Source organism: Triturus cristatus, chromosome 5_2, assembly GCF_964204655.1.
Source record: "Triturus cristatus chromosome 5_2, aTriCri1.1, whole genome shotgun sequence".
Lineage (NCBI taxonomy): Eukaryota > Metazoa > Chordata > Amphibia > Caudata > Salamandridae > Triturus > Triturus cristatus.
Window position 1 is genome coordinate 777,240,176 of NC_140588.1, and position 25,233 is coordinate 777,265,408.

General features: G+C 42.8%; 1 protein-coding gene across 1 annotated transcript in view; it reads left to right on the forward strand.

The window, feature by feature from the left end:
• Positions 1 to 25,233, forward strand: part of LOC146829255 (uncharacterized) — an 80,429-nt gene that overhangs the window by 54,070 nt on the left and 1,126 nt on the right. Inside the window, exon 3 of the mRNA XM_085606455.1 lies at positions 24,874 to 24,975. Within this exon, the coding sequence (XP_085462581.1) occupies positions 24,874 to 24,975 (102 nt within the window). The remainder of the gene's footprint in view (positions 1 to 24,873; positions 24,976 to 25,233) is intronic.

Below are 25,233 nucleotides of genomic sequence, written 5' to 3' on the forward strand. Positions count from 1 at the left end.
TTACATGTAAAGGGTAATAAGCAAATAAGTGGAAACCTTTGAATAGGTCCAACTTCCTGAAGGTGTTTACTTCTTGTAGTGCGCTGGAGGTGGTTACCACAAGAGCTATAGATCAAGTAGCTTTCAGGGATCTACAATAGAGAGGGAGGTCACAAAGCTAGTTTTACTTCCTCTGTATATGCTGATTTGGCAATGGAAGCTGAAGACGATGTTCAGGAAATACGTTTGAGGATAGTGCCTGAAGTGGAGGTAGTGATACCCCAGTCTAAGATGCCTCTTTTAGTTAACCATGCAGGCCTCAACTTGGAACAAGTAAATCTGGTAATTGGAGCGGAAGGCTTCTTGGCCATCCCCCATTTTGTGGGTTATAGGCAAGGCAGCCTAGAGGTAACTGTAGCCGCTCACTCAAGAGAAGGAGTGGTAGAAGCTTCCCCACTTCACAATAGATTTGTGCGTCTAAGCATCAATCGGAAGAGCGTCTCCTCCTGTGGGAGGGTGGGGCAGTTGGATTAGGTGAATGCCGCTCCTTCCAGCCTGGGTGTCTTCTCGTTGAATCTACATGGTTTGGAAAATTTGGTCAGAACAACTGACCTTACTAAAATATGGTAGGAAAATATGATTATATGTTTCCAAGAGACTTGGTTGGCGGGAGACCAATTACGCCAGAGTGGTTTTACACAGTTTGTCAATCATGCAACAAAAGGGGGGATCGGGTTCTCAATAGGAGGGTTGATGACATTGATCTCAACAAGATGTATCAAAGGTGGAAGTATTATACAGGCAAGCAGCGATGGGCTATTGGCCTGCCATCTTGATCTGTACAAAGTATGCCATTCTTTCAACTGTCTGATTATAGCTAATGTCTATATAAATAACAGGGAGACTCAGCAGGAGTTTTGGAAAGTGTTTATTAGAGACATGTGTTACATTCTTTCTTTTACTTCCTATGTATTATTCCCTTGCTCCCTTTCCTCTGCCTGGAACATAGAACACAGTACCTGCGTTGTACGTTTGATGTTCTATGTTCCAGGGTCGACAGTTTAACAGTGGATCCTTGGTTTTTGCTTCGTGCTGTGCCTCTCCGTTAATCTACCAATAAATCTACCATTATTTCTACATTTTTGCTGCCTTTTACTTAACAAACTTGGCGATGAGCGGAAGAAGACTTCAATCACCACGTTCCTTGAGGCACAGGTCTAGTGGAGTTTTCTGGACCCGTTTTCACCTTTAAGAACAAACGCTATTGGACACGAGTGTCTAGTCTTCTTGCTGTACCTGCCTGGTAAAATCCCGGCTTCCTACGTTTCTCCTCCAGGTCTGTAGAGAATTTTGATGTTTTTCGGGAGTTTGCTGGCTTACTTCGGGATTGCCGAGGACGTCGTCACCATGCCAACGAGGTTGCTGGGACACCGGTGGTGACGCTTCTCTTCCGTCGACACAGCGTCACATACCTAGTGTCATCCTCCCATTGGTTGCGTCGTACGTCATCACGCTGGCGGCCATCTTTAGCACGAAGACAAACAAATTGTGATGTGTGTTCCGTATTGCGGCAATGAATCAAGTGTCGGCGCTCTCTTCTATCAAGGAATAACGGAAGAAGATTCGTCAAGCATGGTAAAGTTAATTTCATGGCAACAACAGCGGTGATTTCACTATCGCTACCGCTCACGTTGCTATTTTACTAAGCGATTCTCATCCTGGATATCACATGCTTGGTGGGGAATCTCTACAAATAACAGTAAACAATCAGAATACTCACCTGTGGTGGTGACTGTGAGACAATATACTGTCACTTATTGAACTTGCCACAGTTTATAACTGCTACTAAACGAAGCCTCACCACTTAAATCTGCAGTCTCTCCATAAGGATCCAATTTAGATACGACCAGAGCCTGAATAACTGTTCCCTGGCTGCTAAGGGCATTAACCAGGTTTCTTATGATTCACAGTTATTTATACATAAGTAATCTGTATTTACATTTTTTTTGTACAATACTTGGATAGCCAACTTTTACTGCTGTACATGATATATACAAATAGGGGTCAAATAGGCTTGCCTGTTGGACGGGTGGGTTCCTCACGGTAGAGGGGGGCAAAGGGGAGGGTGGGGAATGGGCGGTAGGATGGGCACGGGTGGGGAGCAGTGGGAAAAAAATAAAAAAAATGAATCTCCTCTCACAGTAAATATAAGTTTTGGGAGCTTTCGGGCCGGGGGTTGGTACAGCGTAATGGCCTTAAACCGCAATATGGGGGGTAGAAGGATCATCTTCACCTCCTGGAATGTTAATGGGTTAAGGTGCTCCCGCAGACAAAGGCTGATTTTAAAGTACCTTGAACTCTCTTCAGCTCAGGTTTACATTTTACAAGAGACCCATCTAAGCCAAATAGAAAGTTCCCTCCTTTTTTCTAGGGTCCCCTGGATAGACTGCTTTTGTACCTCTCAGCAGTCATCTCATAATAGAGGGGTGACAATTTTGGTGAAAAAAGGCCTATACTGCTCGATAAAAAACTGCCTAACAGATACAACTGGGAGGTGGGTTGCGGCAAATTTGATGGTTGATAATATCAACTTAACCTGTGTATCATATTATGGTCCAAACATAGACGACCCTACTTATATCTGTTAACTCCAGTCCATTTTAACATTGGCAACACCTCCGTTTGTTATCGGAGGCGATTTCAATCTCCTCCTCGACCCGGTCAAGGATAAATCTAACCTGAGCTACTACATTGGCACTCCAAAATCTCGTTGAGCATTTATTAATATGCTACAGGATTTAGACTTGGCTGATGTTTGGAGGGCCAAGAAAGGAGATCTACAGGAATTCACGTTTTATAGTAAGAAGTACGGTCACTCCTCCCGGATCGATTATGTTTTGACAGATATGCCATCCCTAAATGACATCGAGGAAATATTAGTCAAGCCTAGGCATCTTTCAGACCACGCGCCAATTCAGTTTGTTTATAGAGCTAAGGAGTTGGCACCACAGTCAAGGTGGACATTAAATAGAGCTAAGTTGTCTGGTCCCGAGATTATTGAGGCGGTTAAGCTTTCCTCTACGGACTTTTTTGAGTTAAATAGGGGATCCACGTCAATGGATTTTATTTGGGACACCTATAGGGCCAACTTGAGAGGCAATCTGCCTAGCCTCATCTGTTCTAAAAACAGATCTGAAGCTAGTGCTCTAAAAGCCATTGAGGAGAAAATAAGCCAGTTGGAGAGGGAAAGGAACAGACTACCTCTAGGGGACTTAGAACACCTACCGCAAGTCCTAAAAGACTTAGAAGATGTAAGACGGGAGTACAGAGGTAAGCTAGAAGCAAAGTGCAGAGCACAGTGACATGCAAGGAACATGCAGAATTTTGAGTATGGGGAGAAAGCAGGGGCCTTCCTTGCTTGGAAATCCAGGATAGATAGAGCTAAAAACAATATTAATAGGCTGATAATAAACACCATGGGGGCAACTTCAAGTAATTTTGAAGATCTGCAATCTTGCCTACTTTCCCTTTTTTCAGATCTATACAAAGAAGAAGCTCAGTTCAAGCTTGGTTAAGTACTAAGTCTCTTCCTTCTATTACAGAGGCATGTAGGAATAAATTAGAGGTCCCGTTCACCATGGAAGAGATAAGTACGCAAATTAACAAATGTAAGAATAAAAAGGCCGCCGGTATGGACTCACTTCCAAACGAAGTATACAAACTTTTGGCCGAAGAACTGACTCCCGCCCTGGCTTCTCTGTTTAACTCTGTTTATAGTCCCGCTGGGAAGGTCCCGGAGTCTTGGAAAGAGGCAACTATAGTCTTGATTCCTAAACCTGGTAAAGACCCTCTGAGAGCTGACTCGTATCGACCAATCTCCCTGCTTAATGCCGACTACAAGATCTTTATGGGCATATTGGCAGGGAGATTGGCGAAGGTGGTCCCCAATTTGGTCCATTCAGACCAAAAGGGATTTGTAGAGGGCAGGCAGATCCAAGAGCAAACTCAGTTAATGATTGGCAACATCGATTTGGCCATTACAAGATCTGATCCATTGGCTATAATAGCCTTGGACGCGGCCAAAGCATTCGATAGGGTCTGTTGGGTATATTTATGGGAGGTATTGGCAGTACTAGGGTTTGGTCCAATTTTTATTCAAACCCTGAGACATTGCTACCAAGGCGCATCTGCCCGTATTTTACTGAACGGGAAACTTACCTCAAGTTTCAACATCCAGAGAGGGACCCGGCAGGGTTGCCCGATTTCTTCACTCTTGTTCAATATATACATTGAACCATTAGCGCAAGCCATCAGACTAGATAATGACATCCATCCTTTTAAATCTCAGCTCTATAGTTGTAAATTAGCTCTATATGCTGATGACCTGACAGTATATACAAGTAATCCTAGAGTGGCTCTTCCCCGTTTAGAGTTAATTACGGAAGGATTTGGGGCCCTGTCGGGCTACTTGGTAAATAAATCCAAGACAGATGTGATGGGCTGGAATGTAGATCAATGGGGAGGAGCCGATTCTTTAGAATTAAGATACTTGGGTATCTATATAGTTAAAGATCTGGCAAGAGTCCCCCTCGTGAATTTGACTAGAGTATCCAAGGAAATTGATCGCCTCTTTTCTAGATGGAGGAACCTCCCCCATACCATATACGGGAAAGTTAATCTGGTGAAGATGATCATTCTCCCTAAGCTCTCCTACGTCTTATCTCTGCTATCCCTCTCTCCTTTCCTCAAAATTTAATAAGTAAAATTCAGAGTAAGATTGGGTGTTTCATCTGGGGGATAAGGGTACCAGATTATCTTGGAAAAAGCTGAGGCGTAGGCTTGTCAAGGGGGGTTTGGCACTCCCAGACATGAGTTGGTATGCAATAGCCTTCCAGTTTAAAGCTATCCGCATGCTACTGATGAGACCCGAGGATTCAACGTGGGGGAGACTCCTGGGTGAGATGGCAAGAGCGGAGGTGGGGGGAGGTAGCGAAGAGGCCTTCTTGTATAAGTTTGGCGCTCCAAAGTACTTTAAAAAAGTCTGTCTAAAAGTTTTAAGGGCAGCCTTAGTACTTTGGCATAAAGTTAGAACTACATGGGGGATAGGGTATTATTCACATTATGCGCCCATATGGGATTCCCCAGGGACACCTCAGTGTTTAAAGGATAGACTGGCTCTACCTATTAATTATTATTATTATTATTATTATTAGTTCTTATATAGCGCTCAACTCACCCTTGGGCATCTTGGCGCTTGCATTGGGAACCCGTCCTGGTTTTTCCCTGTGAGATAACCCGTACTGGGCATCCCCAAGGTGAAAGCCAGGCATCCCGCCGCGGGGGGCCGTTGTGGAGATTAAGCAAGCTTGTTGCCCAGAGCTGCATAGTGTGAACTCATGCTTAGAGTGGGCACCGAAGCGAGAATTATCGAGTCCGTGGACAATTGGGCTCCGGACCCTGCCGCGTCGGGAATTGAACCCTGGTCCCGGGTCTGACCTCTGCTTCAGGGTATGCCTCCTCTAACCAGTGAGCTACACTTCTCCATTAAGAGGGCTGGAATTACAATCTGGTCGGAATTGGCAGATTTAGAGGGGATTCTTCCTTGGGAGGTTTTGAGGTCCAGGATTGGCACCGGTTTCTCTAGGTTTAAATTCCTACAGTTGGCTTCGTGGTTTGAGGCTGAGAAAGAGCAATTGAGAGGAAATTGGGAGATAGAAAGGCTATGTCACTCTGCCTTGGTTATAAAAAAAGAGATATCGGTGTGGTACAACTTAGCCTTAGAAGCTGTAGACTCAAAGACCCCCCCATCGATCAAAATTTGGGAGCAGTCCCCTTTAGAGCCAACAATAGAAGCATTGTTTGAGCCATCACTGAAGTTGCTGTATAAATACATTAAACCTGCGGCTCTAAAAAAGAACCACTTCTTTGTCATCAATAGGCTCTATTATACTGCAGCAAGAATTGCGAAATTCGCCCCAGCGCCAACCCCGAACTGTCAAAGGTGTAAGCTTCCTCTAGCTAATGATTTCCACATATTTTTCGAGTGCCCAGAAATAAAGACCTTCTGGAAGGAAATTGGAGTCCTCCTCAAAGATGTGTTTAAGTCCAACATCGAGGTTAATATGTCATTGATTTTCTTTGGAGATGATGGTTCTTTTTGCACAAGGGCGTCACAACAGCAAAGAGGTCTTTTGCTATACTTGGTTCTACTTGCACGCAGAGAAATATGTAAGAAATGGAAGGATCCTCAACCACCTAATAGAGAAGAGTAGCTCAAGGCTACCTTTGCTATGGCTCAACTGGAATATGGTGGAGTAGAAGAAAAATCTACCAATCTTTGGCATCCTCTTATGAGTTGGGGACACAATTTACGACTAATCACTCAGGTCCAATGATTACACCAGATACCTACACTAAACTAGGGACTGGTCGACCAACGGAAACATATGTGGTAAGCCGGGGGCTGCCTTCCCCATAGATCGTTTAAGCAGCTTCATAAGATCCACAGGTGTTTATTGGTGAGATGAGGACAAAATAAAAATAAAAAAAGAGATATACAAATACTTAGTATGTTTCCTTGATATTTTATTTACTATTACTTTTGTCACATTGTCATTTGGTGTATAATACATATTGAAGAGTATTGTGATTGTTACGTATTATATTACAGGACATCTCGTGAAGGATATAAGCCTGTGCTTTTCGGTGACAGGCACACCTGGACTTCCAGTGTTATACTGTGTGCATACATGCATTAATATTATTCTTGGCTTGTGAGTTTATTAGTACTACAATGCACTTTGATCCACCTTCTAAATTTTCACAATCAAAAGGGGAACCACCTATTCCGTGGACAAGATGGAAAGAGGAGTCTTTCACATTTCTTAAAGCCATAGATGGGGAACGTATGTCAGCTGAAAAAAAAAAAAAAAATTCTCCACTCTTTAGGTTCTGAAGGTCAACTTGTGTACAGAACTCTTCCTCCAGTTAGATCTGGTGGTGATTATAATGTTTATGATGAAGCTGTTTTACGTATAGAGGGTATATTTAAACCTACCACTAGTGTAGCACTTAACAGGTTCAAGTTTTACACCAGAGCACAAGATGAAAATGAAAGCTTTGATGAATTTCTAACAGCTCTTCGTGCGTTGTCCCTACATTGTAATTTTGTATTAATGAGAGACAAAATGATCAGAGATCAGATAATTGTTCATGTCAAAAGTAAGAAAGTTCAAGAACAGTTGTGGATTTTGGGTGATCCCAGTTTAGAATTGGCCATTAGTTCAGTCAAGGCCTTAGAACAATCCGATAAATGGATTAAGTCCCTCAACAAAGATACCAAATCCAGTACGTCTAGTGAGGTTAGTGTTGTTAATCCTAGTACATCAAAATCTATTTCTAATTATAAAAGTAGCATTAGATCTAAACAAGTCTATTGTTACAGATGTGGTAACCCTGATCATGCTGCTTCCTTTCCACATTGCCTTGCAATAGGTAAAGAATGCAATAAGTGTGGACTCACAGGGCATTTTTTGAAAATGTGTAAAAATGTACCTAAATTCGGTTTAACAAAAAATATTCAATCTTCACAATCTGTTCCAAATAAAGGTAAAGTTTCTTATGTTTCTCATAATATCTCTGTGGAGGATCAGTTTCAGGGTAGTACAGAGTCTGGCATTGTAGTTTCAATTCAAAACAACCTTGAGGATTCCAAGATGGACAGAATTTCTTCACCCAAATGCATGGTCTACATCATGGGAAAAGAGTTGGAACTTATGGCAGACTCTGGATCCCCTTGGACCATAATTACTCAAGATTATTGCGCAAAATGCTTAGGAGAGTTGATCGATTGTGACTCCCTCTGCAAACCAGATATCATTGCATTTAATTTTGATGGTTCCAAAATTGATTTTATAGGGTTCAAGGTTGTACCTATCGAATGTAGACGAAATTCCGCAGTCATCAAACTATATATTGCTTTCAAAGGTGTCAATGTTTTAGGTTGGCGTGACCAGGCTAGGTTGGGTATTGTTTTAAATCCTAGAAACAAAGAACCAGTTTCAGTACTTGCATTGTCACTATCTGGAACAGAAATTACGGATTTATATCCTCAAGTATTCTCGGATGAGTTAGGCAAACTTGATTGTTTTAGCCATAGGATCAAAGTCAAGACGAATGCTGTTCCAGTAAGACAAAAGTTAAGGGGTGTTCCCATTAGTGTTAGAGCAGAGCTGAAAGATATGTTAGACTCTATGGTTAAAGATGATATCATTGAAGAGATCGAGTCATCTGAATGGGTTTCTCCCATTGTTTTGGCCCGTAAACCTGACAATAGTATTCGGCTATGTGTTGATTTGAGGGCGTTAAACGCTAATTTGATTACTGATTGTCATCCTCTCCCCAACATAAATGAAATGATATGTATGTTGGATGGTGCTTGTGTTTTCTCTACTCTCGATCTTCGGTCGGCTTATCACCAAATTGAACTCACCCATGATTCCAAACATTTCACGGCATTTATCACACCCCATGGGTTGTTCCAGTTTAAAAGAATGCCTTTTGGCCTAGCTTCAGCCGCATCTGTATTTCAGAGAGCGATGTATCATATTTTCAAAGATGTGAACATGTTCGTTAAATGTTTTGAAGATGATATACTCATCTTTTCTAAAAATGTGGATGAACACTTTCATCACTTAAAAGAGGTATGTTCTAGATTGAGTATATCTGGTTTAACACTTAAAGCTTCTAAATGCAAATTCTTTTGCAAATCTGTAGAATATCTGGGTCATACTCTTTAAGGTGAAGGTGTTGTACCGAAAAAAGCATTGGTTGATGCAATCGTAAATGCTCCAGCTCCTGACAATAAGGAAAAACTTCTTTCTTTTGCTGGTTTATGCGAATATTACAGCAAGTTTATACAGAACTTTGCTACTAAAATGGAGCCTCTCAGAGAGTTAACTAGGAAATAGTCTGAATTTATTTGCACTGATGCTCAAGAAATGGCTTTCAGAGAAATCAAAAAAGAGATTGTGAATGCACCCACACTTAAATCCTTTTGTCTTAATAAGAAGTGCATCATCACAGTAGATGCCAGTGTGTATGGACTGGGTGGTGTTCTTAGCCAAAGCTCTGGGAGAGATGAGTTGTGTGTAGCCTTTGCTTCCAGAACCCTTTCTGCAACGGAAAGGAGATATGCTGCAATTGAGAGGGAATTACTAGCATGCATCTGGGCCATTGAACATTTTCGTAATTATGTCTGGGGTAGTAGATTCATACTCAGGACTGATCATAAGCCTCTTGTTGGAATTTTATCTCCTGGGGGTGGTTGGAATTCTACTGCCCGCATAGCCCGCCTTACGTCCTGTTTACAGGACTATGACTTTGAGGTGGTATATGTCCCGGGCAGGAATAATATCACGGCTGACTTTCTCTCTAGATTACCATGCTCTGATGAGTGTGTGTCCACAGTTGCACAAGATGTGGACATTATTGCCACTATAAAAGATTTTGTTTCTCATGAGTTTACGAACCTGTCCGAAAGTGAGTGGTCTAGGGAAGTGAATGATGATGTTCTGTGTCAACAAATTTTCGAGTACATAAAAAAAGGGTGGCCCAAGGAAAGACTTGTGTCTGCTGAAATTGCTCCGTATTGTCGTATATCTTCTGAGATTGAAGAAATTGGTGGCTTACTTTTCAAAGGGGGGAAAATTATTCCTCCTGTTAAATTGCAAAAAAAGATTATGTCTCTTTCTCACCAAGGACATTTGGGTATGTCGTCAATGAAACGACTTATTAGGGCTAATTTTTGGTGGCCTGGACTTGACAAGATGGTAGACAAAACTGTCAGGGAATGTCCAGAATATATTAGTAGTGACAAAATGCTCCAGGTTTCTTCCGCCCCTCTCAATCCGGTCACTTGGCCTGTTTACCATTGGCAGAAATTGGCTTTTGATATATCTGGGCCTTTCAAACAATTGCCTTTAAATGCTCGTTTTGCCTTAGTCATTATGGATTATCACTCTAAATGGCCTGAGGTTAAATTTGTAGCAAGTGTTTCATCTCAGGTGATTATCATTTTTTTTAAAGAGGTCTTTGCCCGTGAAGGTGCACCAGAGATGATTGTAACGGATAATGGAGTTCAACTCATTTCACAAGAAATGAAAGATTTTCTTTTACAGTGCAACATTAAACACCATACCACGTCACTATATGAACCAAGAGAAAACGGTCAAGTAGAACGTTTTAATCGTGTTCTTAAAGATAGTACTCAGTCAGCTAATGGATCTTCTGAACCATGGATGGATATAGTGAGGAGAAAGTTATGGATGTATCGCATCACTCCACACTCTGTAACTGGCGTAAGTCCTTTTAGACTATTGAAGGGTAGAGAACCCTCTTCTGACATTTGTCCATGGTGGATAAAGAAAATTAATACTAATAAATGACACTCTTGATATTAACATTGTTGCCAAACGTGTGGAAGAAAAACAAAACAAAATGAAATTAGCATTTGATTCAGAAATGAAAGTCAAATCTCATGATTTTGTGGTAGGAGAGTGGGTCAGAATCAAAAAACCTGTTTTTTTGATAAAAGGTTATTCCAAATTCTATCATCCCATTAAGATTGTGAAAGTTTGTAAGAGTAGTGTTATCACCCAAGATGGTAGGGTTTGGAATATGAGAAGGGTTGCTAAATGTAAAGCGTTAAACAATGCTGGTTCATCTCCATTACACAATTCAGATAATGTTTCTGCTGATGCTTTGGTGCATACGCAATCAGTAGCGTCAAGAGTTAAAGAAAATGTCCGCCCAAGAATTTTACCTGGTAGATATTTAACTTGATTGTTATGATTTGCTTTGTTTTGTGTTAGAAATGAGATGTGTTACATTCTTTCTTTTACTTCCTATGTATTATTCCCTTGCTCCCTTTCCTCAGCCTGGAACATAGAACACAGTACCTGCGTTGTACGTTTGATGTTCTATGTTCCAGGGTCGACAGTTTAACAGTGGATCTTTGGTTTTTGCTTCGTGCTGTGCCTCTCCGTTACTCTACCAATAAATCTACCATTATTTCTACATTTTTGCTGCCTTTTACTTAACATCATGGCATCCTTGACAGAAATCCCAGGGGCCCCTCCCAACCTTTTAATTGGGGACTTTATTCACCACTCGGCACCAGACCTGGAAGAGGTCACTCAGAGTGATTTGTTGGAAAGTTATGGAATACCCATTGCAATTTTCCCAAAAGGCACCCAATCAAAATATGATCTAAAATAAAACAAGTGCCTCCCTGAGTTAGGATTTGTGTGCCTAATGGCCGGTTCAGTGAGGAAATGCCGGCAGCCTAAACATTTATGCATGGCAATCATAGCTGTGCAATTGATTATATGTTTATACATGTCTGGTACTTTAAAGCATGTCAAAGTCTTGAGGTGGTTAGAACCATGGGCAGCGGCCATTGAGAATTAATAACAACTCTTTTTTCTGTCCCACAGCAAAGGGATTTGGTGATCTGATAGAGGTGTCCTTCCCAAAACGTTTGACTACCAGAATAGACGATAGATATATGGTGCAAGTAACGCAGTATCAGGTGTCCAAGAAACTAGGGCTCGGTGGAGAGCCGGGCACAAATGTTTTGGGCTGGTACTTTGAGACTATCACAGATGTAGTCAAATGTTTGACACAAATAATAATAAAGTGTAACTTAGAGTCTAAGGAAATTAAAACTAGTTGGTCATCTATACAGCCCTGGTTTGATAAGGAATGCTTGGAGTTAAGAAAGAGGCTGAGCAGAGCTAAATCGAAGAGGTGCCTCCCTGAGGCCTCAAAGCAAAGTGAAAGGTACAATCTTATAAGGAAGGAGTATTCTGCCCTAATCAGAATTAAGAAACATGATTTTTATTATGCAAATTGGGATCAAATGATCCGTACCCACCAGGCTAAAGATATGAATACGTTTTGGGAGCGAGTCCAAAATGGGTGCAACAAGTCAGATAAACCCTTAAGGTGCACAGTCCTGGAAAAGGCCTGGGTGGTACATCTAAGTAATATATATAAGGCCAGAGAGGTCACATAGAGAAGAAGGTGGTCTAACCTGGGGGAGGAGCTATTGGAATTATTCTTCAAGCAGTCCTAGCTAAATTGATCTCTTCCCTTAACGTAACCAAGGCAGCTGGGCGGGATAATCTGCCCACTATCATTATAAAATATAATCCTAAATCGTGCACTGCTTTTTTCTCCAAAGCCTTTGTTTCTATAACAATGACGAAGATCCAGTTGGAAGGGTGCAATAATCCAGCCAATACATTAAAAAAAGGAGACAGGTGTTTCAAGCAATTTTCGCTTGATAAGTCTGCTGGATGTCAGAGCAAAATTGATTTCCATGGTAATATTAATGTCCCTAAAGAGTTGGATTGAGTGCAACGATCCTGTGCCAATGGAATAAGGTTTTAAACAAAAGAACTCAACATTTGGCAATTGCTTCAGTCTGTGGTCACTAGGGGAGAAGCCAGTAAAAACTACAGGGAATCTGTTTTGTTCTTTGTCAATTGTTGCATTCAAATCATAGCATTCCGTGGGATAAGCTTCATCAATTGGCTATTCTCAGTAGCTTACTCGCAATACTCCAGAAACTTCACTGTCAGAACTGGCTGCAAGTAGAATTAGACCTATCGAGGACACTGTCGAAAATAATTTCACTGGTTAAAGGACTGAGGCAGGGTTCTGCCCCCCACATTGTTTTCTCTATCCCTGGCTTATCTTCCCTTCGCCCTCGGTAATACCAATTCATTATCACCGAAATTGGGGGGAAGACCTATCTTGCCTCCTTTATGTGGATGACCTGGCCATCTTAGATTTGACAAAGGTAGGACTCCAGAGAAAACTGGCAAGATTTAACAGGCACTGCATAGCCAATGAATTAAAGGTTAATTTGGAGAAAACTAAAATATTTACCTTTGGGAAAAACATAAAACCGTATAAGTGGCTATTGGATAATAAGGTAGTGGAGGTGGTAACCTCACATGAATATCTAGGAAAGTGGTTTACAAAAAACCTAAAATTGGCCTTACAAAAAGAAACTGCGGAGGCCCGTGCAGCATCCACTATAGGAGGATTAGTAAGATTTACAAACATGTTTGGAGGACCCTCTTTGAATTCTGTATTATCTGCACATAATACAATGGCGCCTGCTCAATGTTTATATGGAGCTGAACTGTTGACCCTATGTCATGTAGTTCCCACTAATCCATAGGATCTGCACATTTGTGGACAACTTAAACTGTGGGTGTGGTGCTAGTACTGATTCCATGCACCTCCACAGTATATGTTGGCCTAGAGACCATCTAGCTCACAGTGCCACCATAAGCCCCCCTAACTCAAACAGGGAGCGAATGGCATTTGGCAACCACTGAACATGACAACCCTGACCCCTCAGGGATCATGGTAACAGATCTAGAACCTTTTCGCTCAGTCACTTGTGCACTCCTGTTCTCAGAGGTATACAGAGACTACACAATGGGACGTTTTCAATATATTTATTGAACCAACGCTATTCTTGTATAGAATACATGCGCTGCGATAAACAGTAGGCAGAAGCAGATGACAGTGATTACAAGCACCAAAAGAGTAAATAGCAGATAAAGTTGCACCAAGTGTATATATGCAGGCATACAATAAAAGGTAGTAATCAGATGTATTCCTAATATGCAATCCCTTCTCTATGTGTTTATAGAGTGTAGGTGTATAGCCAAGAGTCCCCCCACAGGATGATCCCACCCCGTTACCTGGTGAGACAGAATGTAGGACCCCGTCTTGGTCTTGAACTGGACACCCCTCGATGTCAGCGGGAGTGTCTTCTCTGCTAGTGCCCAGGAATACTTTTTCATAATAAAAAACATCCTTGCGATGTATACTCAATTTAGCATTGTTATGGATAGGCAGATAGCCCTGCCGCCCAGTGGATGAAGATAGAACGTGTGCATCGTGCGTTAAGGCCTTGTACTGTTCGAGGCATCATGATAATGTTGTGCAAATCCAGATGTGTTAGCAAAGTAGCTTCAGAGAAACTAATCCAACATTATCACTCACTCAAATATGTGCAAAAGGTAACAACAAAAAGTTTATTGTGCAGAAAGAGAACAATGTAAGAACATAGATGCCAAGGTTTCGACGACTATGAGTGACAGTTTCTTCTAAGCAAATCAATCAATGAAGACGAGGGAAACATAAATATCAGAAATTACACCGATTTGGCCCACGAGAAACTGTAATAAGATCTTAAAACTGCTGCAAAACACTAGAAATGGAAGAGCACTAACAGGAGACAGACTTGTGACTGCAGTTCTCAGTAATACAGTGCAGGCAGGCACTGCAGCTGCTCAGAAGATGATATCATCGACCTAGAAAATTTATCGCATAGCATAGCCAGTGCAACTAGGAGATTATACCATCACTCAGTCTTAGGCACTTACTTCTTTGCGAGCCTGGCAAGCCGGCTATGTGGCAACATAGTTGCTCAGGTTTCAGACTGCTTAAGTGTGACAATTCTTTGGTTCACTCTGATTGTGTGTGACATGTTATTGACTTTGAGTGACACTATAGAAGCCAGCAGTTATGCCTTGTGCCATTCTGCACACATACATAAACTGTGTAGAAATGGCTGAGTGCTTGCATTTGTATGCTTGTCAGTTACGAGTTGCATCACTCTGCTTAAGAAACACATTTACCTTCATTGTTGGTAATAAAGAACATTATCACATGAACATGCAGCTGCAATTCATAACTGTGTGCTTTGAGTACAGGCATTTAATACAACAGTCCCAACTAGCACAGGCCTGATATGATTACCACTCAATCTGTCAGTGAGAAAAGTGCAAATACAGGCCCCAGAATGTACAGTGCTGCTGGCTGACAATACGAAAATGGCATTCCCTCTAGACCTACATTTCTTTCATTTACGGCTTTACTAAGCTCACATTTTTTTTATGGCTGACCGGAGAAGAAGGATACAAGTCAGGTGTCTGCTAACGGGAGCACGCGTAGTGGTACGAATTGGAGATGAAATACCCATTGCAGACACTGCGAAGAAATTCTAAATGCAATAATCCGAGAGCCACAAGAGAAATACGGACGCTGTACAGACAGCGATAGGGCTAATTTTGCCGGATAAGGAGAAATAAACAAAGAGGCTGTTCGAGAGAGGACACCCAATTTTGTTAATAAAACCAAGTATAGCAAATTAAGTGGTGGTGCCATTTTCTACTAGGACCCCAAGTACATCGTAGAAGACTAGGTTAAAAGACATTTGAAAGATTTTATCTCGTGGAGCCAGGTTCTGTACAGGCATCAACATAATCAACTGCCTATCTGAGACACCAGTAGATTAGTGTCTTCATAACAAACGACACACATAGTAGTCACAGATCTTTCCCCCCTCCTTCCACCCATTATAAATTAAAAAATAACAGGTCCTGAAGAAGATGGTTTATAAATAATCATTCCATTGAAACGTACGTCGTCCAGAGAGAGAGTTTGACACCCCAGCTACCAGCACAGCAATTGAGGGTTGATTTTATCACCGGGATCTTTCCATCTGTGCATGCAGTGTTGTTCTGGGGTACAGAGTGTGAGTGTACTGTGCGCAAGGGATATGTTTGCAGAGTTGAGAGAGGTGTGAGTGTGTATGGGGGTGTGTTGAATTATTTTTGTTGTATTTAGTCAGCTGTGATCTTACAGGTGCTGAGATCGATTGTATCACATGTACAGTATTATCTAAACAATGGTGATAGTCACATTTATGTAAAACATTGTGAAAATAATTGAAAAGATATATTTTTTATAATGTGAAATATAAAAGGGAAAAAAAGGAAAAAAACGTAATAAAATATGTAAGAATAACTAATCAATCTGTGTGGAGAATAATGTTCTTTATGCCCAATTTTTTAGCTTAGTGAAGCTATAAATGAAAGAAATTTATGTCTAGAGAGAATGCCATTTTCGTATTGTTGGTTGTTTTCCCCCCTGTTCCCTGATTTTTCAAGTAATTTCTTTTAGGGGGTTGCCTTGTTAATCCCAGTGCTGCTGGCTGTAAAGCTAGAACTGATAGACGGTTTTCATCTCATTGACACAGGGCAGCTATCTGGTGGCCACACTCGCAATGCATTAAAAATAAGGATTCTGATTGAATGACTTCCATCATTGTCAAGGAATTTGCAATATGCATTTTCTCAATTTACTTAAAATAACTTTTGGAAACATAAATCTATGGACCTCCAAACATGAAATGCATTGTCCTGCTTCTCTTGTCTCTTTCTGCACCTCTGTTGCTTCTTTCTGCACTTCTCTTGCCTGTTTCTGCACCCTCTTGCCTCTTTCTGCACCTCTGTTGCTTCTTTCTGCACTTCTCTTGCTTCATTCTGCACCTCTCTTGCTTCTTTCTGTACCCCTCTTGCCTCTTTATGCACCCTCTTCCCTTGATCTGCACCTCTCTTGCCTCTTTCTGCACCTGTCTTGACTCTTTCTGCAGTTCTCTTGCCTCTTTCTGAACCTCAGTTTCTTCTTTCTGCACTACACTTGCATCTTTCTGTAAACCTCTTGCCTCTTTCTGCACCTGTCTTGCCTCTTTCTGCACATCTGTTGCCTCTTTCTGCATCTCACTTTCCCCTTTCTGCACCCCTCTTCCCTCTTTCTGCACATATCTTGCCTGTGTCTGAAACTCTCTTGCCCCTTTCTGCACCACCCTTGCCTCTTTCTGCAGTTCTCTTGCCTCTTTCTGCACTTCTCTTGCCTCTTTGTGCACCCCTCTTGCCTCTTTCTGTACCTCTGTTGGCTCTTTCTGCACTTCTTTCGCTTCTTTCTGCAGCTCACTTCCAAATTTCTGCACCCCTCTTGTCTTTTTCTGTACCCATCTTCCCTGTTTCTGCACCGCTCTTGCCTCTGTCTGCACCCCTGTTCCATCTTTCTGTACCTTGACTGTTTCTGCAACTTTCTTGCCACTTTCGGAAGTTCTCTTACCTACTTCTACACCTCTGTTGCTTCTTTCTGTACTTCTCTTCCTTCTTTCTTTACCTCTTGTGCTTCTTTCTGTACCCCTCTTTCCTCTTTCTTCACCTCTCTTGCCTCTTTCTGCACTTCTCTTGCCTCTTTCTGAACCTCTGTTGCTTTTTTCTGCACTCTCTTGCTGCTTTCCCACACCTCTCTTGCTTCTTTCTGCACCCCTGTTGCCTATTTCTGCACTCGTCTTCCCTCGTTCTGCACCTCTCTTGTCTCTTTGTGCACCGCTCTTGTCACTTTGTGCACCTCTCATGCCTCTTTCTGTACTTCTGTTGCCTCTTTCTGCATCTCTGCTACTTCTTTCTGCACTTCTCTTTCCTCTTTCTGCACCTCTCTTGCTTCTTTCAGCACTTCTTTCGCCTTTTTCTGCACCCATTGCCTCTTTCTACTCTTCTGTTGCTTGTTTCTGCACTTCTCTTGCTACTTTCTGCACCTGTCTTGCTTTTTTCTGCACCCCTCTTGCCTCTTTCTGCACTTCTGTTGCCTGTTTCTGCACTTGTCTTGCCTCTTTCTGCAACCCTCTTCCATCTTTTTGTACCTCTCTTGCCTCTTCCTGCACCCCTGTTCCCTCTTTCTGTACATCTCTTGTCTGTTTCTGTACCTCTCTTGCCTCCTTCTGCACCCGTTTCCTCTTTCTGAACCTCTTTCCAGTTTTTGCAACACTCTTGCCTCTTTCTGCAGGTCTCTTGCCTCCTTCTGGAACTCTGTTACTTCTTTATGCACTTCTCTTCCCTCTTTCTGCACCCCTCTTGTGTGTTTCTGTACCTCTTTTGCCTCTTTCTGCACCTCTCTTGCCTCTTTCTGTACCTCACTTGCCTTTCTACACTTCTCTTGCTTTTTTCTGCACCTCTCTTGTTTCTTTCTGCAACTCTCTTGTCTCTTTCATCACTTCTCTTACTTCTTTCTGCACCTCAGTTGCTTCTTACAGCACTTCTCTTGCCTCTTTCTGCACCTCTCTAGCCTGTTTCTGCACCTCTGTTGCTTCTTTCTCCACCCCTCTTGCCTTTTTCTGCAACCCTCCTGCCTCTTTCTGCACCACTGTTGCTTCTTTCTGCACTTCTCTTGCTTCTTTTTGCACCTCTTCTGCTTCTTTCTGCACCCCTCTTGCCTTTTTCTGCACCCCTCTTCCCTCTTTCTGTAACTTTCTTGCCTCTGTCTGCACCCCTGTTCCATCTTTCTGCAACTTGCCTGTTTCTGCAACTTGCTTGCCTCTTTCTGCACCCCTATTGCCTCTTCTGCACCCCACTTCCCTCTTTCTGCACCTCTGTTGCCTGCTCATGCACCTCTTGCCTCCTTCTGCACCCCTGTTCCCTCTCTCTGTGCCTCTCTTGCCTGTTTCTCCAACTCTCTTTCCTCTTTCTGCAGTTCTCTTGCCTCCTTCTGCACCTCTGTTGCGTCTTTCTGCACTTCTCTTGCTTCTTTCTGCACCTGTTTTGCTTCTGTCTGCACCCCTATTGCCTCTTTCTGCACCCCTCTTTCCTCTTTCTACACTTCTCTTGCCTCTTTCTGCACCTCTGTTCACTCTTTCAGAACCTCTCGTCTATTTCTGCACCTCTCTTGCCTCCTTCTACACCCCTGTTCCCTCTTTCTGCACCTCTCTTGCCTGTTTTTGCAACTCTCTTGCCTCTTTCTGCAGGTCTCTTGTCTCCTCCTGCACCTCTGTTGCTTCTTTATGTACTTCTCTTGCCTCTTTATGAACCCCTCTTGCATGTTTCAGCACTTCTCTTGCCTCTTTCTAAACCTCTCTTGCCTGCTCCTGCACCTTTGTTGCTTCTATCTGCCTCCCTCTTGCCTTTTCTGCACCTTTCTGCCTTTTGCTACACCTGTTGCTTCTTTCTGCACCTCTCTTGCTTATTTCTGAACCTCTGTTGCTTTTTTCTGCACTCTCTTGCTGCTTTCTGCACCACTCTTGCTTCTTTCTGCACTCCTGTTGCCTATTTCTGCACTTGTCTTCCCTCATTCTGCACCTCTCTTGTCTCTTTGTGCACTGCTCTTGTCACTTTGTGCACCTCTCATGCCTCTTTCTGTACTTCTGTTGCCTCTTTCTGCATCTCTGCTGCCTTTTTCTGCACTTCTCTTTCCTCTTTCTGTACCTCTCTAGCTTCTTTCAGGATTCTCTCGCCTCTTTCTGCACCTTTATTTCCTCTTTCTACTCTTCTGTTGCTTGTTTCTGCACTTCTCTTGCTACTTTCTGCTCCTGTCTTGCTTCTTTCTGCACCCCTCTTGCCTCTTTCTGTACTTCTGTTGCCTGTTTCTGCACTTCTTTTGCTTCTTTCTGCACCTTTCTTGCTTCTTTCTGCACCCCTCTTGCCTCTTTCTGCACCTCTCTTCCCTCTTTCTGCAACTCTCTTGCCTCTTTCTGCAACCCTCTTCTGTCTTTTTGTACCTCTCTTGCCTCTTCCTGCACCCTTGTTCCCTCTTTCTACACCTCTCTTGACTGTTTCTACACCTCTCTTGCCTCCTTCTGCACCTGTTCCTTCTTTCTGCACCTCTTTCCTGTTTTTGCAACTCTCTTGCCTCTTTCTGCAGTTCTCTTGCATCCTTCCGCACCCTTCTTGTGTGTTTCTGTACCTCCTTTGCCTCTTTCTGTACCCCTCTTGCCTCTTTCTGCACCCCTCGTCCCTCTTTCTGCACCTCTCTTGCCTCTTTCTGCACCTCTCTTGGCTCTTTCTGCACTTTTCTTGCCTCTTTCTGCACCTCTGTTGCTTCTTCTTACACTTCTCCTGCCTCTTTCTGTACCCCCTTTACCTCTTTCTACACCTCTGTTAGTTCCTTCTGCACTTCTCTTGCACATTTCTGTAGCTCTCTTGCAAATTTCTGCACTTCTCGTGTCTCTTTCTGCACCCCTCTTCCCTCTTTCTGCGCCTTTCTTGCCTCTGTCTGAAGCTCTATTGCCTGCTTCTGCACCTCTATTGCTTCTTTCTGCACTTCTCTTCCTTCTTTCTTTACCTCTCCTGCTTCTTTTTGCACACCTCATGCCTCTTTCTGCACCTCTCTTTCCTCTTTCTGCACTTCTGTTGCCTATTCCTGCACCTCTCTTTCCATCTTTCTGCAACGTGCCTGTTTCTGCAACTTTCTTGCCTCTTTCTGAAGCTCTCTTGCCTGCTTCTGCACCTCTATTGCTTCTTTCTGCACTTCTCTTCCTTCTTTCTCTACCTCTCCTGCTTCTTTTTGCACCCCTCATGCCTCTTTCTGCACCTCTCTTTCTTCTTTCTGCACTTCTCTTGCCTTTGTCTGCACCTCTGTTGCTTTTTTCTGCACCCCTATTGCCTCTTCTGCACCCCTCTTTCTGCACCTCTGTTGCCTGCTCATGCACCTCTTGCCTCCTTCTGCACCCCTGTTCCCTCTTTCTGTACCTCTCTTGCCTGTGTCTGCAACTCTCTTTCCTCTTTCTGCAGTTCTCTCGCCTCCTTCTGCACCTCTGTTCCTTCTTTCTGCACTTCTGTACCCCTATTGCCTCTTTTGCACTCCTCTTCCCTCTTTCTACACCTCTCTTGCCTCTTTCTGCACCTCTGTTCACTCTTTCAGAACCTCTCGTCTATTTCTGCACCTGTCTTGCCGCCTTCTACACCCCTGTCCCCTCTTTCTGCACCTCTTGCCTGTTTCTGCAACTCTCTTGCCTCTTTCTGCAGGTCTCTTTCCTCCTCCTGCACCTCTGTTGCTTCTTTATGTACTTCTCCAGCCTCTTTCTGTACCCCTCTTGCTTGTTTCAGCACTTCTCTTGCCTGTTTTTAAACCTCTCTTGCCTGATCCTGCACCTCTGTTGCTTCTTTCTACCACCCTCTTGCCTCTTTCTGCACCCTTCTGCCTCTTTCTACACCTGTTGCTTCTTTCTGTACTTCTCTTGCTTCTTTCTGCACCTGTCTTGCTTCTTTCTGCACCCCTTGTCTCTTTCTACACCCCTCTTCTGTCTCTCTGCACCTCTCTTGCCTCTTTCTGCACCTCTGTTCCCTCTTTCAAAACCTCTCTTGTCTCTTTCTGCACCTCTCTTGCCTCCTTCTGCACCCCTGTTCCCTCTTTCTGCACCTATTTTGCGTTTCTGCAACTCTCTTGCCTCTTTCTGCAGTTCTCTTGCCTCCTTCTGCAACACTGTTGCTTCTTTAGGAACTTCTCTTCCCTCTTTCCGCACCCTTCTTGTGTGTTTCTGTACCTCCTTTGCCTCTTTCTGTACCCCACTTGCCTCTTTCTGCACCCCTCGTCCCTCTTTCTGCACCTCTCTTGCCTCTTTCTGCACCTCTCTTGGCTCTTTCTACACTTTTCTTGCCTCTTTCTGCACCTCTGTTGCTTCTTCCTACACTTCTCCTGCCTCTTTCTGTACCCCCTTTGCCTCTTTCTACACCTGTTAGTTCCTTCTGCACTTCTCTTGCACATTTCTGTAGCTCTCTTGCAAATTTCTGCACTTCTCGTGTCTTTCTGCACCCCTCTTCCCTCTTTCTGCACCTTTCTTGCCTCTGTCTGAAGCTCTCTTGCCTGCTTCTGCACCTCTATTGCTTCTTTCTGCACTTCTCTTCCTTCCTTCTTTCTTTACCTCTCCTGCTTCTTTTTGCACACCTCATGCCTCTTTCTGCACCACTCTTTCCTCTTTCTTCACTTCTCTTGCCTTTTTCTGCACCTCTCTTTCCATCTTTCTGCAACGTGCCTGTTTCTGCAACTTTCTTGCCTCTTTCTGAAGCTCTCTTGCCTGCATCTGCACCTCTATTGCTTCTTTCTGCACTTCTCTTCCTTCTTTCTTTGCCTCTCCTGCTTCTTTTTGCACCCCTCATGCCTCTTTCTACACCTCTCTTTCCTCTTTCTGCACTTCTCTTGCCTTTTTCTGCACCTCTGTTGCTTTTTTCTGCACCCCTATTGCCTCTTCTGCACCCCTCTTCCCTCTTTCTGCACCTCTGTTGCCTGCTCATGCACCTCTTGCCTCCTTCTGCACCCCTGTTCCCTCTTTCTGTACCTCTCTTGCCTGTGTCTGCAACTCTCTTTCCTCTTTCTGCAGTTCTCTCGCCTCCTTCTGTACCTCTGTTCCTTCTTTCTGCACTTCTCTTGCTTCTTTCTGCACATGTCTTGCTTCTCTCTGTACCCCTATTGCCTCTTTCTGCACTCCTCTTCCCTCTTTCTACACCTCTCTTGCCTCTTTCTGCACCTCTGTTCACTCTTTCAGAACCTCTCGTCTATTTCTGCACCTGTCTTGCCGCCTTCTACACCCCTGTTCCCTCTTTCTGCACCTCTTGCCTGTTTCTGCAACTCTCTTGCCTCTTTCTGCAGGTCTCTTGCCTCCTCCTGCACCTCTGTTGCTTCTTTATGTACTTCTCTTGCTTCACCCCTGTTCCCTCTTTCTGCACCTATTTTGCGTTTCTGCAACTCTCTTGCCTCTTTATGCAGTTCTCTTGCCTCCTCTGCACCTCTGTTGCTTCTTCATGCACTTCTATTGCTTCTTTCTGCACTTCTCTTGCCTCTTTCTGTGCCACTCTTGCCAGTTTCTGTACCTCTCTTGCTTCTTTCTCCACCCCTCTTGCCTCTTTCTGCACCCCTCTTGCATCTTTCTGTACCTCTGTTGCTTCTTTCTGCACTTCTCTGGCTTCTTTTTGTACCTTTTCTTGTTTCTGCACCCCTCTTGCCTCTGTCTGCACCCCTGTTCCATCTTTCTGCAACTTGCCTCTTTCTGAAGTTCTCTTGCCTCCTTTTGCACCTCTATTGCTTCTTTCTGCACTTTTCTTGCCTCTTTCTGCACCCCTCTTCCTGCACCTCTCTTGCCTCTTTCTGAACCCCTCTTCCCTCTTTCTGCCCCTCTCTTGCCACATTCTGCACCTCTCTTGCCTGTTTCTGCACCTCTCTTGCCTGTTTCTGCACCTCTCTTGCCTCCTTCTGCACCCCTGATGCTTCTTTATGTACTTCTCTTGCCTCACAGTCTGTGAATGCTCCGACTGGTTCCTTATATGGGTATCCCTTGAGGATCGAAAGGCGTCATGCTGGTGGAGTCATTGTAGCTGAATAAAACACAATAGCTGCACTAACCCTGTGGTCCGCGCTCCGTTCTTTGGCAGAAACGACAATGGCTGCACACGGAGACAAAGCGTCATATATATATTTGTGTGTATATATATGTGTATATATATATATGTGTGTATTTATATAAGTATACATTCATATACAGCATTAAATATTAGGGGAATTTTTTTAATTTACAATATATGAATGTCATATATCTTAATATTTGTTTTCCTAATTTAAACTGTATATATATTAAAAAATCGATATTCATGTATGGTTTTAAAGGATATTAAAGTAAACAATATTTTTTTTCCTGATATTGATTGTTTTTTGCACTTGCCATTATAAGTATAGGAACCCAATATTGTGGTAAGCGATTTTTTTGACACAATATGTAAACTATATTTTTTACCACAATATTGCATCAATTATCCATATTGCAGCAGCTTTCTATTGTAACAGATGGACGGTCTGTGCAGCCGGACTTGTGTTAGCTTGGGATCACAAGTACAACTGCACTCAGTGTTAGATGCTATTTCGCTATTTCTAATTTCACCTCAATTAAAGAACATTTATCTGGCCTTAAGGTCAACAAACAGAGATTTTTCTCTTCACATAAAAATGTATCTATCGTTGTCTAAACTGCACAAACTGCATATACATGCTTAAAAGTGATGTGGTACATCCTCCAGAAAATATAAAGCTATAATAGTTTACAGCATATCGAAGTAATGTGAGTTATGTAAATGAACTCATATCGAATTTTCTGGAATCTACCTATTTAACCATAATGGAGGCAGAATGATTATTTCCATAGCACGTAAATGAAGAGCAAAAGATGTACTGAGAAACAGTCTATGATGTTTGGAAATGTAACCAATAATGTATGATGATTCAATATAATAGACATGAAAAAAATACTGTAAGCACATGATGCTACTATTGTTCAAGAACCCACAGAAAGTTTTGATAATGAAACCAGTGGTCAAAAAATGACCACTGACCTGGAGAGGTGTTAACAGTGTAGAAAGAGGAAAGAGTGTAGAAATGTGGAACTTGTAATTCTCTTAGCGGGAAATTAAAAAATAGGTTATATTATATTAAAGTGGATTGGCGTGTAATGAATTGCTGTATGTTTTTTAGTTGAAAAGGGACTAGCCTTTTTTTCTTGTATGTGATTATGTATTTGCTAGTATTACATGTGATTTCCTTTGTGAAGAAGAGTCAATGTCATAGAAATGCATCAGGGATGAATATTTTCTTATACTCAGAGAACGAATTAAAAGGATAACAAATGTCTAAATGACCAGGAGATGATTGATTAAAATGAATATCCAAATATTAAAAAGCTTACAATATATTTGAAGTGGCAAGTTCACATGAGGGAAAAATGTATAAGGTTGAAAGCTGCACAATCTTGACTAAAGTGTATATGGTACACTGACCTTTTGTCGGGATCTCGTGCAAGCAGTCCAAGGAGAGCATGGCCAGGCAACTGCTCCTCTCGTCCATTTCTTCTTCACCCACTATTGGTGCACCCCTCTGGCTTCCAGGTGGTGCCAACTTTTGCACATGCTTCTTCATGTAACAGCGATAACTTGTTTTTATATAGTACTGAATAACTCAGTAAAGACGTTCATACGTTCTACAAGTAACACATATTATTACCAAATGTAATGGTAGTCTATTTCTCAGACTCAGAAGAGCGAAAGGTGCAGTTGGTCCTTCCAGGTTTCCAACTTGTACGCTGCAGGTCACATACATTACAGAAGTGAATGCTTTACTCACTTCTTGATTAAGTGTACTGGTTCATTTTCACCACTACTTAACTTCCCATGTCCCTCTCTCTCTTTTTTGTTACAGACCAGCTCTCCTCCAATCCCTGTTTACCGATGTTCGGGCCTGCGCTGTACTAAAATACAAGTGAGCTGCAGATCTGATCCTCATCTGAATGATTATCCTGAGGTATATGACCATGGACCTGTGTGGCAGAACTATCGGCTCTCTCTTCTATGTCCACGGTCCTGTACACTGCATTGCTTCAGTCTGCATCCTCTCATGATGGTATAGGCCGGTTCTCACTTGCACAAGCACCTCGATGTACACAAGGGCGCCGGAGAGTACTTCCAGCCCCATCTGCCTCTTCACTGCCCTGTGTCCTGGCCTCTCACCTTTTGTACAGTCCGGTTTGCTCTATCCATTGGTATGGCCCTGATTTCTCCT